The 14,911-nt window shown below is 63.9% G+C and overlaps 2 protein-coding genes across 2 annotated transcripts; both read left to right on the top strand.

Moving 5' to 3' along the window:
* Nucleotides 1-14: 14 nt before the first annotated feature.
* CHLRE_09g396065v5 (uncharacterized protein) lies at nt 15-7,972 on the top strand. Its single transcript, XM_043065787.1, has 8 exons — nt 15-645; nt 875-3,632; nt 3,794-3,838; nt 4,071-4,151; nt 4,403-4,474; nt 4,807-5,103; nt 5,307-5,642; nt 5,850-7,972. Exons 1-8 carry the CDS (start codon nt 350-352, stop codon nt 5,880-5,882), a joined length of 3,918 nt encoding a protein of 1,305 aa, XP_042921272.1. The 5' UTR covers nt 15-349; the 3' UTR covers nt 5,883-7,972.
* Nucleotides 7,973-8,174: 202 nt separating this feature from the next.
* Nucleotides 8,175-14,790, top strand: CHLRE_09g396028v5 (uncharacterized protein). Its single transcript, XM_043065785.1, has 11 exons — nt 8,175-8,742; nt 9,029-9,374; nt 9,679-9,875; nt 10,100-10,376; nt 10,597-10,802; nt 10,992-11,214; nt 11,407-11,456; nt 12,363-12,475; nt 12,902-13,124; nt 13,340-13,585; nt 13,833-14,790. The coding sequence occupies exons 1-11, from the start codon at nt 8,584-8,586 to the stop codon at nt 14,262-14,264; spliced, it is 2,472 nt and encodes an 823-aa protein (XP_042921271.1). The 5' UTR covers nt 8,175-8,583; the 3' UTR covers nt 14,265-14,790.
* The last annotated feature ends 121 nt before the right edge of the window (nt 14,791-14,911 follow it).

The raw sequence follows: 14,911 nt of genomic DNA, 5'->3' as shown, positions 1-14,911 counted from the left end.
TTGTGTATGCGAATGGCGTCTGCGGTGCAGGCCAGCGCTGCTGGTCAGCGCTGCTGGCTTCTCACACCAAAATGTTCATACTGCTCATACAGGCCGATAACCGAAGTGCAATTCAGTCGACCGAGCTCTGAGATTTACTAGTATACCGAATGCTAGCTTGTAACAGGACGTGGTTAAGCTTTACAAAAACATATCAACAGCTTGCGCGAAGCCTGTTCGGCGGCCCGCGCACCAGCGACCTTGACCGCGATACTTTTGCGACCGAGTCCCCAGCTTAAAGCTGCAGATGCATGTACCCGGTCTATAGGCTACACCCAGCTCGCGTATTCAGCAGGAAGTATCCAATTCAATGGGCCTAGGACGACTCAAGAAGCTCCTGGATAAATTATCCATATCAAGCAGTGGTCAGCGTCAATCCCAATCGTCAGAACCATGCTCGGCAAATCCTTCCAGCGAGACACAGGACGCATTGCGGGAATGTGCACCGCCCGGGCAATCGAGCTCGGGCGCACCCAAGGGCGCGCTCTTCAAACGAGGCGGCCTGAATGTCACGGTGGCGGAGGTGGAGGCGTCCCTTGACCGCGCTTCCCTGACATTACCGACTCGCATTCTGAACAAATTTGGCGTCAAGGCCAAACTGCTGGGGTAAGTCGCACGCCGCCTCGAGAAGAAGGTTGCATCAGCGTTTGGAAATCAAGTTCCTGTTCCCAACTCCCTGTCGTGTTTGTCGACGCGCGGCAGCTGGGAAACCTGAAAACCAGCTTGCGATAGGCTGCTGCGTTCATCCACGATAACCTGCTTGTAAACGGGCGTAGAATGCCAGGCACTCAAGCCCACAAGATCCTACAGCCCGTTCCTTCCTGCTGTACTTCAGGCTGCCGAGTCTGGAGAGCCCCAAGGTCACGGATGACGGCCGAGCGCGCGGCGGTACCCTGTGCACCGGCGGGGGCCACGGCGAGCTGCCCCCCACAAGCGCGGGCGGCGCCAGGAGCGACGCACCTCAGTCGCGCCAGCTGCCGCAACTCGCCGCCGCCGCGGCCTCGCCCTTGGCACGCCGCGTCACGACCACCGCCATCCACCGCCGCATGAGCAACACCATCTTCCCAACGTCTGCGGATGATGAGGAGCGTGGCGGCGACCCGCAGCCGCTGCTGCTGTCCCCCCCTGCGACAGCGCTCACGCAGCACCATCGCCGCAACACCATCAAAGCCATGCGCAGCGGACCCCTGCTGCACGTGCCCTTCCCGGCCGGCACGTCCCGCGCGGCCGCGACGGACGCTGCCACCAGCACTACTGGCGACGGCGGCGGCGGCGGCGGCGGCGGCTACGCCGAGAGAAGTAGCAGCGCTCAAGTGGCGGCGGCGGCCTCCACCGTCAGTACGAGGATGTTGGCTACGGCCGTGGCGGCAGGGCCCGCCACTGCCGCCGTGCCCAGTACTACTGCCATGCCCACGCCCCCACCGTTTGCCCGAGGCAGCCTGCTGCCCACGGGCGGCGGCGGCGGCGGCAGCGTCTCCATGCGCGCGACCACTGGCGGCCTCGCCAGCGGCGGCGGCACGGCTGGTGGTGGCGGCCGCTGCAGCATTAGCATGGGCATGGCTGCTGGCAGCGGTAGCCCGCGCGGTGGCGGCCCGGTCAATCAGTTTGCGTCCGCCGCACGCGCCCAGCCGGATGCCGCCGCTGCCGCTGCAGCGGCCGCCAGCTCCGCCAGCGGCAGCATTGGCGGCGGCGGGTTGTCCCTGCAGCCGGTCCAGCCCCGCAGCAGCGACATCGGCGTCCCCTTGCCTCGCTGCAACAGCCCAACTGCCACCACAACCACCGCCACCACCGCCACCACCGCCACCACCGCCACCACCACTATCACCGCCACCTCCATCCGGCGCCGCCCCAGCCGCCTCGGTGCGCCTGGCGGCGGCGGCGGCGGCGGCGGTGGAGGCAGCCTGTGGGCGGGCATGCAATCGGTGGTGCTGTCTCTTTCCGCGCCCATACACACAATTGAATCTGCTGGCCTGGATGCTGACGCCGAGGACACTGTGATGCAGCTGATAGGAGCGCCGGTGGCGCCGCCTTCAATTGGTGGTGGTGGCGATGACGGCATCGGTGCTTCTGCTTTCGCCGCTGCCGCTCCGGCGGCTGCTGGTGTGCCCGGCGCCATCGATAGCGGCTACGACTATGGCAATCAGCTTCTACGGCGGGCGGCGTCTGCTGCTTCTGCAGCTGCGGCTGCTCCAGCTGCCCCGTGCGCGTCGTCTTCGCCCAAGATGCCCGCCGCCGCCACCGCCGCCGCTGCTGCTTTCTCTCCCAACGCCGCCACCTCTGCTCCTGCAGTGGGTGCCGCCGCTGCGACGGTGCCGTCGCCGCAGGCGCGGCCGGTGGCCATCACGTCTGTACTGGCGGCAAAGCCCCCCAGCGCGCGCGGCAGCGGCAGCAGTAGCCGCGAGACGTCGTCACATTGGGGGGTGCCTCGCCCTCTGCCGCACGTGGTGTCGTCAGACGACGCTCCTGCGGCTGCTACTGCCGCCGCCGCTTGTGCCGCCGTCCCGGCGCCTGCGCTCGCCGCGCCCTCTGCTGCCGCCAGAGCATACGCCACTTCCATCACTGCGGCTACCTCGCCCTGCACCTCGGCCTCCTCTGCCTCCGCGCCCGCCTCGCGCGCCGAGCTGTACCTGCTTCCCAAGGACGCAGCGGCTGCGGCGGGCGTGGGCATGGGGGTGGTGGCCGCGATGAGTGCCGGCAGCAGTGTGGACAGCGCGCCGCCGCTGTCGCCGTCGCCGCCGCCGCTGGCGGGAGCGGGAGCGGGAGCGAGGGCAGCGAGCCAAGCGCGCGTTGCAGAGGACAGTGGGGCTGGTGGCAAGGTGGCCGGTGTCGCGACGCCGCCTGTGGCCGATGTGGGTGGCGGGGTGGGCAGCGCCCATGCCTCCTCCTCCTCCTCCTTTGCGGCAGCTGCGGCGGTGGCCGGTGGTGCTGGCGTGGATGCTTCGCCGCGTGCTGCGCCCAAGACCGCCCCTGCCGCGGTCGTCACTGACGGTCATTGCCGCGGCGGCAGCGGCAGTGCGGCTGTGGCGGCTGCTGGGGCGTCTCCGGCGGCGGACGTGCAGCGGGTTGCGAGACAGCAGCAGCCCGACCCGCCGCGGCACGCTGCTCCAGATGAGGCCAAGGCTGCTGCTGTTAGGGCTGCTGCTGTAGCCGCGCCGCCGCCCACCACGCCACCTTCGCCATTTTTATCGTCGTCATCATGCGCCGCTGCCGGTGTGCCCCCGCCGTCAGCGCCTTCACCCCCAGCAGTGGTGCCGCACACACCCGCCGCCACCCAGCAGCAGCCGCCGGCGCTTCCTCATCATCAGGGTGGCTCCTCGCCCAGGCCAGTGGTGGCGACCACACAGCGCGCGGCCGCCGGCAGCGGCAAGCCAGCACTTACACCTGTGGCGGCGGCGGTGGCTGGCAGCAACGCCGCTGCGGCCCTGGCGGGCAACCACGTGACGCGCGAGGGCAGCGGCGGCCGCAGCAGACGGAGCGGGTACGTGCCTCGCCTGCTGCCGGGTAACGGCATGCTGCACGTGTCTCCGGCGGCGCCGCCCGCCATGCTGCATGAGCGGCTGAACGGCGGCACCTGGGCGCTCGCTGACTACCAGGTGAGTGGGTTGGGGTCGGGGAGTGTGACCTTGACGTGTGAGGATGGGGGCGGCGGGGTCGCCCGGTGCCTACGGACCTGGTGTTGCGTGGCCCCGGAAGTTAAATCAAAGCAAGTGTGTTGAATAAGGCCTCCTTGCATGATGGCGCATTGTGATGACAGGTGGTACGCAAGCTGTATGAGGGCTACGCCAGCTCCGTATTCAAGGTGCGATAGATAGCAAGGGCTATTGAGTTAACAAAGCGGCCTGGCATGCCCAGGCTCGTCTAGCTGGGGACACAACTGGGTTGGCAGCATAGGACGGGCGCGGCATGCGTGGCTGGCTATTGTTTCGTTCCATCACCATCCAAACCGTGGCCGTGGTTTCACACGTACGTGCGTACGCCCCATGCGCACGTCACGCCACACGTCCTTGCAACCTCCATCCGTACCCCCACAGGCCCACTGCCTGCAGTCCCAAACGGACGTGGTGCTCAAGGCCTACTGCCTGACTGGCCTGTCCGCCTTCCTCACACACCAGGTGCGTGTGGCGCGTGCCTTGATGGGGCCTATACTATCTCGTGTCGCTAGTGTGTTGCGGTTTTACCTGCTCTTACTTGTTTGCTTGTGCAAGACGTTGCTCGGGGCTTACCTGTGCGCTCTAACAGGGGACACCAGTGATTGTGTGGCCAGCAGCCGTCACCCGTCTACCGCGGCTCCGTAGTGCCTATGGTATCTAGTGCCCGCCGTCTCTGTCCAACATGCCTTCTTGTTCATGTATTTATTCATCAGGTGCTCCGCGAACTGGACATCCACTCGCGCCTGGCGCACGACAACATCGTCCATCTGATCGGCGCTTTTCGGGTGCGTGCCGTGTGATGAGGCAGCTGGCAGCAGTAGTCGCAGGCCACCATGGGCGGGTCAATGAAGGGCCGGGCCAATGAAGGGCCGGGCCGATGAAGGGCCGGGCCGATGAAGGGCCGTGCTGCTGGCGGGGGTACGCGGCGGCTGGGCAGTTACGTGCGTGTGCATTGGTCAGCAGGCCGTGTTGCGTGTGGCAGTCCTGGGGACCTTTGTTGTAGATTTCATTGTGCGGCCTGTTGTGCTACCCCCAGCAGCCTCTGGCGCCTGACATGCGTGCAGCCGTCCCCTTCCCAACACGCGCCTGCTCGCTCCTCTCAATCGCACACGCGCAGGAGGGCGACGTGCTGGTGCTGGTGCAGGAGTACATGCGCGGCGGCAGCCTGACGCGTGTGATCAAGGAGCTGGGCGGCCGGCTGACGGAGTTCCAGACCATGCACCTGGTGCTGCTGCCGCTGCTGGCGGGGCTTGCCTACCTGCACGCTCGCGGCATCGTGCACCGCGACATCAAGCCCGACAACCTGCTGTTCACGCCGGACTGGCAGCTGAAGCTGTGCGACTTCGGCGTGAGCGTGTGCTTGCACGAGGAGCGAGCCGTGACCAAGACCGGGTCCAAGGACTACATGGCGCCGGTAAGGGAGCGAGGGAGGGCGTGTGGGAGGGAGGGCATGGGCATATGGTTGCTATGCTCTGTCCTACCTGCTTATGTAGCATGACTCTCCGTACATCTACATTGCGGATTGGCGGTCAGTTCGTTCCGGCCTGCTGTGCAAGCCACCCAACTTATCAGAACCCAACGTGCGCCCCCTGCCGCCCGCCCCACCCCGCCGCGCAGGAGGTGGTGGTGTGCCCTCTGAAGCGCGGGCCTGAGGACAACAAGGACAACGCCCAGCTGGCCTACACGCCGGCCGTGGACGTGTGGAGCCTGGGTGTGCTCATGTACCAAGTGCTGGTAGGCTTCACGCCCTTCCCAGCCGGACCGCCGCCCATGCCCCGCCCCGGCTGCGGCGCCGCCGCGCCCGGTGCGCTGGAGCCCGCGGACGCCCTTCGCTTCCCCTCCAGCGTCAGTGAGCCGGCCCGCGCGTTCGTGCGGGACTGCCTGCGGCTGCACCCCGGCGACCGACCCACGGTCCGGCAGCTGCTGAACCACGACTGGGTGCTCAGGGCACTGGTGAGCGCGTGTGACGTGTGCGCAGGGAGCTGATGCGGAGCTGCGATAAAGGGATCGGAGGATGTGGCACCAGAGGCTGGAGAGTGGAAGTGTGTATCCGAGGGAGGCCGATGGACGGGCCGGGGAGCCGAGGAACCGGCGCACGTCGCTCCATCACACACTCTGATTATTTCCGCTCCGCGGGCCGCTCCTCTGCCCCACCCACAGGAATCGGTGTCGCCGGACGGTGAAGATGATTGAGGGTGATTCGCTAGATCCTCCGTGCTGCGGTCTGGAGCCAGCATTCCATGCTGGGGAGGATTGCCTCCCCTGCTGATTCCATGCGCCTTCGGGCATGCCACATTCTTCCATACACATCTTAGTCCTTTCATTGCCCTTCCCAACATGCGCATTTAGCGATTCTTTGCACCCTTCCCTTCAAGCTCTATACCCACTTGCGGGTGTCGGTGGTGAAAGTGGCCGGCGCCGACGGCCACAAATCTTCCCCCGTCGCACACCCTGCGCTGTGGACGCTGAACCTGATAACGAGGCTGCTAGCATCAAGTACGGATCATATACTAAAGAGAAGCAAAAATGGGGAGCGTAAAATGGGCCTGTGGCACGCGCGCAGCTGGGTGGTTGGTTGCCTTCCCGTTTTTATGCATAGTTGCGCATTCATGGGAGACGTGTATAGGACGAAACCGACTCATGCTCATACTCCAATTGATCAGGCAATCTTTCTGTGATTTGCTGGAGCCTGCTTACAACGGAGAGCGTGGCAGGCACCGCCTGCTGGATGGGCCTGGTAAATCGGTGGCAACGTCGGGAAATGGTTTACTAGTTTCAGGGAACCGCATTTTAAGATACCATACGCTTGCTGTTGAGAAATGGTGATGAACGTAGAACGGCAACTGGCTGATTGGTGGTGGCTGTTGGGGACGAGCTGCAGGCGCCACCTCAGGAGCCGCACGTCGGCGGCGGCCATCCCTGTCCAGGGCGCGTGCGCGCACCGTGCTTGGATGATTGTGTTTTTAAAGTGCGTGTGCGTACGGTAGTGCGACGTGCCCGTGTGTGCATTCCAGCAGCAGCTGTCAACACGCATGCTAGTACTACTTGCATGTATGTAAGCAGCAGGTCATGGCCGGCGAATGAACGAAGTTGTGTTATGATATGATTTCTTCCGTATGGGCTCGGCGGCGGCTCGCTGTTGGCTGGGCTCCCTACTACTTTTTTCGTGTGTGTTGCGGAGAGCCTGGGCTGAGAGCCTGAACGGCGCTAGCAGGGCGTGGGGCTGAGGGTGCACGTGTCGATTGGCGGCGAGTGACGTGACTAGTTTGTTAGCTGCGGGTTAGCACGGACTGTGCACCCCACCCAACCGGCCATGTCCGGATTTGCGGGGATGCCAAAGGCCCCCAACATAGAGGCGTGTGCTTAGTAGGCGCCCGCGTCAAGGTGGCTGGGTTGATAACGACCCGGGATCAGCCCTTTTCCTGCCATAAGGCAGCCACCTCCTTGTTCGTGTGTGTATGTTGTTGGGTTACAAGGTGGTGCGCACGATCTTTGCGTGCCTTCCTGCCTAGTGGAAACCTCGGGCCCTGGCCGGGGTGATCCTTTTCACGCCAACAAATGATAACGTCCTACTTATTATTCCCCCTTGTTTGCGAGGGGCACGTTCCTACTCCTATGCTACCATGTGGAGTTGAGTAATGCGGCTAATCACCTGAAAGGCTCAGATTTCACTTCGTGCATGCTTACACTAAAGTCTAAGCGGCTGCTCACCCGTAGCTCGGCATAGGCTGCTGCGCATTGCATCAAGCGGTTTCCTATCGAGGTGTGCTGTGCACCACGCTGCCGACCTCCGTATGCATGTATGGAGTCCGGCCAGTGCGTTTTCCACCGTGCTTTTTTGGGCTGAGCCACCATCGGCAGAGCGATCATGAGGGGCTTCACCCCCTTTATAACATGTCCGTGCGTGCGTGAGTACCGTATTGGTGTTTGCTGTGCTGTTGCTTGCCAGCGAGACGTGGCTGGACAATGGCGGGCGGTGCCTGTACGACCGTGCTGTACGACCTGACCCTGGCTATATATGTGGGCGGGAGGTGAGGTATACGTTTGCGGCCTCAGCCGGGAGACGTGGCGCGGGCGCTGCCCACTTTTCCCTTGAGAGGCGTCGCTGTTTTCCGTTTTCCCTTGCGAGGGAGAGCCACCTTTTCTTGTCCGTGGACACGTTCACTAAAGCGGCAGGGCAAACGTTGGAGCGAGGGGCAAGCATGTGCATGGGTCAAACGTGTGCACGGAGCAAACGCGCTGCCACCCGGCGGATGGCTTTCTTTTTTAATAATACGGTACTCTCGCACTTTGGCCCTCCCTCAACCTTGGTTGGCAGCAGGTGGACGCCAGCTATACTAGCTGGCACGATCGATGGCAGGCTGCTGCCAATGGCATTGGCAGCAGCACTGGATGGCAGCAGGTTCGCTCGACCCTTGCAGGCGCCCATCATGTGGACGCCTGCGCGAGGCCAAGGCAAGTGCGCGAATGCCTGGAAAATATTACGAATTGCGAGCCGGCCTTGATGATCAGCCTTCATCATCGGGAGCGACTGACAGGCGACCATCCGCCGCGAACAGTCAATCAACATGGGCTCCCTATCAGTCAGAACACTGTCAGGTTTGTCAACCCAGCCATTCGCATTCGCAAATAACGAGGGACAGGACATTTGCACTCTCAAACACGCAGCCTACCGGTGATTAACAGAAACAGTGATCAAGCTTATACCCAGTGAATTTGGCGCGCACGCACACGCACCCGACCACACCCCTCACTTATACTACACGCCTCTCGCTCACGCAGCAGCCCAAAATTAACGGCAGACCGCGCCAAGGACAGTTGCAATAAGGGGGGCTTCTGCAGCACTCCAAGTACCTTAAATAAATACCCAATAGCCGCCGGTGTAGCAGCAACGATGGCAACGCTTTCGCGGCAGCAGCAACCTCGGCGCCGCGGAGCCGGCATTGCCCGGCCCTACTCGTCCGCCGCCTCAGCGGCCTCCACCTCCGCCTCTGCTGCACTGCTGCTGATGGGACTGCTGGCTACTATGGCAGTGCCTGCGTCCGCACAGCTGGTGTGTGCGTGGGGGGAGGGGGCGGGGAGAGGGACGTTTGCTTGGAACTGGGGGGGACGGGCACGTCTGTGATGAGTCACAAGCGGAGGGTGGATCTCATTTCGCGTGCGTGTGGCAAAGCTCAGCCGCCGTGGTCCTGTTCACCACTGCATATAGCCGCTTACTGGGCTTCCATACGTGTGCGCCTGGCTGCTGCTGCACAACGGCTTACCCACGCACTCACTCTCCCCACTCTACGCACCTCCATGTTCACCCGCGCGCCGCACCCCGCCCGCCGCGCGCACAGGAGCAAATATTCGACCCCTCCGCCGTGGCCGGCGTCGTCGGGTCCGCCTACACCCCCGGCGGTGGCGGCCTTGGCACCTCAGGCCTGGGCCAGGGGCTGAACGGGCAGGGCTGGGTGGGGCAGGGGCCCGGCCTGGGCGGCGGTTTGGCAGGCAGCGGCTTGGGCGGCGCGGCGGGCCTGGGCAGCAGCGGCCTAGGGCTGAGCGCTGATCCCGGCAAGGGGAATGTGGGCAGTGGCGGCCTCCTGAGCAGCGGCGCAAAGGCCGTGCTCGCGCTACTGAAGGGCCTGGGTGTGCCTCCGGCTCTGGCGCTGTTCGTGGTGCGGTCACTGGCGCGCAATTCCAATGGTGGGTGCGTGGCGATCGAGGCGGCGGGTGGTGTGCCCGCGTGTGTGTGGGTTTACAGGATCGCTCGCTAGCTGGCTGGGGGGTTGCTCTTTACTATTGGGAGTTGCATGCGGCTGTGTTGTTGGACGACCTACCCAGCACGGCGGCACACTACACACGTAAACCGGATCCACGTGCTGCTGTCCATCACAACATCGCCGCTCCCCCGCTTGCTCCCTTACTCCCCTCGCGCCATCCCCGGCTCCACCTGCCCCGGGTCACCCATCCATGCAACACCATCACACGTGCGCCTGCACACGCCCAGTGGTGGCGACCGTGGCGGACGCCCTAACGCCCTTAAACCTGCTGCCGGGCTCCGACGCCGCAAACTCCTGGCTCATCAACCCGGCGGCGTTGCTCAACACGGCGAGTGGCGCTGGCGGCGGCGCTGGTGGCCTGCCTGCGGGCGGGGTGGCGGGGCAGGCGGCGCCGCAGGACGGTGTGGCGGGGGTGCGCCAGCTGGTACGTACGTACGTGGGATCGGAGGGCTTCGGGCTGCTGGGCTGGGCCGGGCTGGGCCGGCCGAGGTTGGGTGTTCTGGCAGGGGGAGGGGGAGCGAGGGGCTGCAGCGACTAGAAGTAGTGAGTCGGGTTCCCCACCCCGGTGCGTGTCGCTCGCCGTTACTGTACATGCATCCTGCCTGGCTTCCTACCTGCCTGCCTGACTGCCCCTTTCAAACCCAACAGACCGACGGTGCCGTGGGCCGTATCACGGCTAGCCTGATTAACCGCCTGTTCCCACGGGTGCCTACGGCGGTAACGCCGGCGGCATTGGGCGCCGCCAGCACCCTGCTTGGAGCCGGCGGCAGCGGCCTCGCCGCTCCCATCACCAGTGCAATTTCCAACATTGGCATTGGTGGCGTTGGAAAGAGCGGTGGCGGTGCCCTGGCGCAGTCAGCATCCGACCTCGGCGGCGTCGGCTCAGCAGCATTGGGCGCCTTGGCTGGCGGCCTCCCCTTGTTCGGTGCGTGCTGGGTTTGGCGCTGGACTTGCCATCCAGTTGTGCCGCGCATGTACCATCATTGCCGCCGCGCATGTACCATCATTGCCGGCTTGGAATTCATTCCAAGTGCAGAACACTCATAGCAGAGGGGTCTGGCCCCGTGTGCAATGCCTGAGACCCCCGAGCACGCGCGAACCCGCCCGCTGCTGTGATCCCCATAACTCCATCTGCTGCCAAACAGGCTACTTCCAGCTCCCCACCACCAACTGGGCCGGCCAGCAGCAGCCGTCGGCAGGCAGCAGCGGCCGTGACGGCAGCGCGGGTGGGAGCAACAACTCCACCAACAGCGGCGGCCGCGGCAATGCCATTGGCGGCGGCCGGTGGACCGCGGGTACTGGCCTGGCGCCTGTGGGGTCAGCCACCGCCCGCGACTGGCAGGGCTTCCAGGTTCGTGCGTGCGCGCGTACCTGCGTGTGTGTACGTGTTGCGTGTGTGTTTGTGTGTGTGTGTGTGTGTGTGTGTGTGTGTGTGTGCGCGCATCCTTGCATTTTTCACCGATGCACACATACACACACGCGTCCCCCACCCCCTGCACCGTCTCCTCCTCCTCCCGCCCCCTGCTCGCTGCTGCTGCAGGGCCAGCTGCTGTCTGACATGGCGGCTCAGACCCAGGCGGCCCGGCGGCAGCTGGACGCACAGGCGGCGGCGCTGCAAGACCTCATGACCAACGCAAACGGCACCGCCAACGGCACCAGCAGCAACACCAGCAGCAGCGTCAACGGCACCAACGGCAGCAACATGACGGGCGGCAGCAACACGACGGGCGGCATGTGGGGCGCGTATGACGCCGCGCGCAGGGGTAAGTGAGGGGATTGTGCGTGTGCTGGCACCCGCCGGCATCACCCGCCGTGCCCGGCACCGGGCTGACTATAGCTCACCGCCCTCCTGCTGCCGTCCCGGAGGCCTCCTGCATGTATGCCTAACCTCCGTCCTGCCCTCCCGCCACCCGACCCTCGTGCTGCTGCCCTTGATTGGACACACGCGTACGTAGACCGAGCCAACACGCAGTACGAGCAGATGCTCGACCAGGTCTGCAGCCAGGTACGTTCACCTTGACAGTACGGCGCACACACACGCACATGCTCACACGTTTTCCGTATGCTCTCACGGCGGTTTTTGGGCTGAGCCCCCCCAGCGAAGCGTTCCAGGGGGGGGCGAAGCCCCCCAGGAACACCCCTGTCCGTGGCTGGTTCGTTCGTGCGTCGGCAAAACATAGCATACTGGCGCAAACCGCGACTGCTACGTATTAGGACGTGTTAATGCCTATTGCATGTAAATAGGTGGCAGGGAAAATTCGGGCGGAGCGAGAAGTGCCTTGGCGCGTCCAGAGACAATTGACTTTCGCGAGGTCGCGAGTACAGCTCTCGGGCCCTAATTTCTTACAACCATGTATCAAAACATGTCGACGACAAGCGTCTTGGGGCAAGAATGTCGAAACTGTGTGCAACAGCCAAACCATGCGACTTGCCCGGCAAGTTGCCGAGCCATGCCTGCCGACGCGCCAGGATGCCGAGAAGCCCCGAGGTCGCCCCCGCCCCGCGCCTAGCCCTTTGAGCGTGGGGCGCCGGAGGGTGTTGACTATGGCAGGAGGCTAGAGAAAGGCTTGGGGTGTTTGGTAATGTTCCAAGGCACGCACAAGGATGGCGCGGGAAATCCCGCCCTGGCCCCAACCCGGGTGTCCCCAGCCACGCGCCTGTGCTTCGTAGGGGCATGAGGCGGTGGGGGCTGAGGCTCTGGGGCCGATACATGCCTACTAGCTCCCAAGCGTACGGGGGCTCAGCCCATTTTCCAGCTGTACAAAGCTGACACCCCTTGTCCTTCCTTGCGTTCTCCACACACGCGCCCACGCCCACACACCCACGCCCACGCCTACATGCCCAGCCACCCGTACGTACACTCCCCGCCACACACGCCCCCTCCCCCTCCCCCCTCCTTATCCCGCCGCAGTGGGGCCTGTCGCGCTTCTTCTCCGGACTGTCCTCCACCCTGGCGCTCTCCAACTCGCCCTTCTCCCAGCTGTACGACAGCTACGCTCGACTGTACGGCCAAACCTTCCAGGGGTGAGCGGTCGTGGTGTGTGTGTGTGTGTGTCTGTGTGTAACTATGATTTCCATGTTTGCCTCCTCGAGTCTCGTGATCGATTACTCGGGACAACCTGCCTGCGGCAGCTAGCTAGGCACACCGGGCTCACGCTACCGCCACCACGCGCACCTAGCTACCTCCTGCCCTGAGCGAGCGCCCAGAGCGCACACCCGACTGCTCTGGCTGGACTCCACAGTAACACACCAACCCTTGGCCATGCACCATTATACATCCCACCCACCCACCCACCCACCCACCCGCCAAACCCAACGAACCAACTCGGGAACCTGCTGGCAGCAATCCCCCCAAAAGCTCCCCCTTGCCATCTGAAACCTCCACCATGCCTCCATCCCACCATGCGTGCCATGCATGCCTCCCACACCCACCTGCTGCTGGATCCACAGGCTGGGGTCCACGGGTCAGCAGTACCTGGACCGGATGTGCTGCGACCTGCTCAACACACAGCAGGCCGGCGGCGCGGGCTACAGTGCCGGCGACTTCGTGGCGCGGCGCTGGGGCGGCGGTGGAGTCGGAGGGGGCGTCGGCGGCGGTGCCCGCTCTGGCAAGACCAAAACGGCTGCAGCTGCTTCTGGTGGCACCGGCGGCAGCTCCAGCGGTGTTGGCGAGGTGGGATGAACGAAGGGCCGCCGTGCACCGCTGGCATGAATGATGAACTAATATGCACTCGCTCGGCACGCACCTCCAAGCAAGCCTCCGCACCTCCTTGCTCCCCCGCGCTGCGTGCGTGATACATGGTTACACACAACGTATGTGCCGCCCCCCCGCCCCCCTGTTGCCTTAAGTTTATTATACCCTGCCCGCCCGCGCCCCCGTGCGTGCAGAGGCAGCATCAGGCGCAGAACCAGACGCAGACGCAGCAGCAGCAGCAGTGCGACCCCCGCATGTGGTTGGCCCGGGCTCTAGGCGCCACCATTGGTAACGGCAACAGCAACGGTGCCCGCGGCAGCAGCAGCGGTGACGGCAATGCTATTGGCGGTCTTAACGGTAGCGGCAGTGGCAACGGTAGCACCAGCAGCGATGGTGCGAATCTGTTTCAGCAGGTCCAGAGTATGCAGCAGGCATACCAGGTATGTAGATTTGTGTGCGTTTTGTGTGTGTGCACCCGTGAATGCCAGCAGTGCATTCGCGTACGTACGCGTGGGTGTATGTGATGCGTGTACGGGTAATGTGATCCAGCACGAGTCACGGGGTGTACGCAGGGGCCACGGAAGCCATTCCCAAGTTGATTCGTTCCCCGAAACCCTGAAGCCACCTTACATACGTGCCTACGTACGGTGTGCATATCGTTAGTTGTTTTCTTGTGTGCATGTGCAGGATTGGAACAACCAGGTGATCCAGTCGGTCCCGGGGCTGTCAGCTCAGGGGCGGCTGGCGCAGGACGTGGGCACACTGCTGGGCCAGCGGCTGGGGCAGCAGTGGGCCACCGGCAGTAGCACTACTGACGAGGCCAACGGCGCTGGCAGCAGCATCAGTAGCGGTGCCGGCGGCATCCAGCAGCAGCAGGCGCTGCAGCAGGCGTGGGAGGACTGGCAGCGGTGGGTGCAGGGCAGGGGGGGCAGCGGCGACGTCACCCAGCAGTCACAGCAGCAGGAAGGCGGCGGCGCCGGTGTTGGTGGTGGTCTGACCCAGCAGCTGCTGCAGACGCGGGCGGCGCAGCTGTTTTCGTCTGCGGCCACCGCACCGCCCTCAGGAACCGGCAGCAGCGGTGGCGGGCGCCGCCAGCTCCGGACAGCAGGTGTTGTGTAAAAGCAACGAAAGATACGGCAACCGAGTTGATTACGGAACTGGTGTTATGGTAGTTGGCGGCTGGTGGGCTGGGTGGGCAAGCAAGTGTGGCGGGCGGGCCGGCCTTACTTACCTGCTGCGTGCACACGTGGCGCATGTGGTGTGCGTGCGTGTGCCTGTATGTGTGTTTGACTGCAATAAGTGACAGACCGGCGGGGCAGGCGGCATGGCTGGCTGGGACACACGTGATAAGAAAAGCATTAAACATTGTTAGCTAGCGAGCCCAACATAAGTGATCGTTTTTTGACATTGAGCGGTGGTGCGGTTCCGTACGTAGGTAGGGAGTAGAATGCATCTGTATGCATGAGCTACAATAGGGAGTAGCGCACCCCGAGGCAAGTGGCGGACTGCTGGTGATGATTGCAGGACTTGGCTGGGGAGGCAAGTGGAATCCTCACAATGTGCCGTAAACCGTTGGAACCGTGCCTTGGAACCCTTGGAAGATAAACAATGCAGTTGCAGGCCACATGTTGATCCTATCCACAGACCTAGTTCGGTTATCCCCAGGAACCGTGCCACTGGCTGCAGCCCACGTGCGTGTGCATGCAGCGTTTAAGCCGTGGTTCCAGACCCTGCGCCACGCATCAGCCTCGCCACCCCTCTTTAGC

Source organism: Chlamydomonas reinhardtii, chromosome 9, assembly GCF_000002595.2.
Source record: "Chlamydomonas reinhardtii strain CC-503 cw92 mt+ chromosome 9, whole genome shotgun sequence".
In the NCBI taxonomy this organism is placed as follows: domain Eukaryota; kingdom Viridiplantae; phylum Chlorophyta; class Chlorophyceae; order Chlamydomonadales; family Chlamydomonadaceae; genus Chlamydomonas; species Chlamydomonas reinhardtii.
This window is presented reverse-complemented; position numbering and strand designations above follow the sequence as displayed.

Bases quoted from the DNA above. Each gene is read 5' to 3' on its own strand.
- CHLRE_09g396065v5 (XM_043065787.1), top strand. From the start codon at position 350: ATGGGCCTAGGACGACTCAAGAAGCTCCTGGATAAATTATCCATATCA. The intron at 4,475-4,806 runs GTGCGTGCCGTG...GCACACGCGCAG, and splicing joins ATCTGATCGGCGCTTTTCGG to GAGGGCGACGTGCTGGTGCT. The intron at 5,643-5,849 runs GTGAGCGCGTGT...CCCCACCCACAG, and splicing joins ACTGGGTGCTCAGGGCACTG to GAATCGGTGTCGCCGGACGG.
- CHLRE_09g396028v5 (XM_043065785.1), top strand. From the start codon at position 8,584: ATGGCAACGCTTTCGCGGCAGCAGCAACCTCGGCGCCGCGGAGCCGGC. The intron at 11,215-11,406 runs GTAAGTGAGGGG...ACGCGTACGTAG, and splicing joins GTATGACGCCGCGCGCAGGG to ACCGAGCCAACACGCAGTAC. The intron at 11,457-12,362 runs GTACGTTCACCT...ATCCCGCCGCAG, and splicing joins TCGACCAGGTCTGCAGCCAG to TGGGGCCTGTCGCGCTTCTT.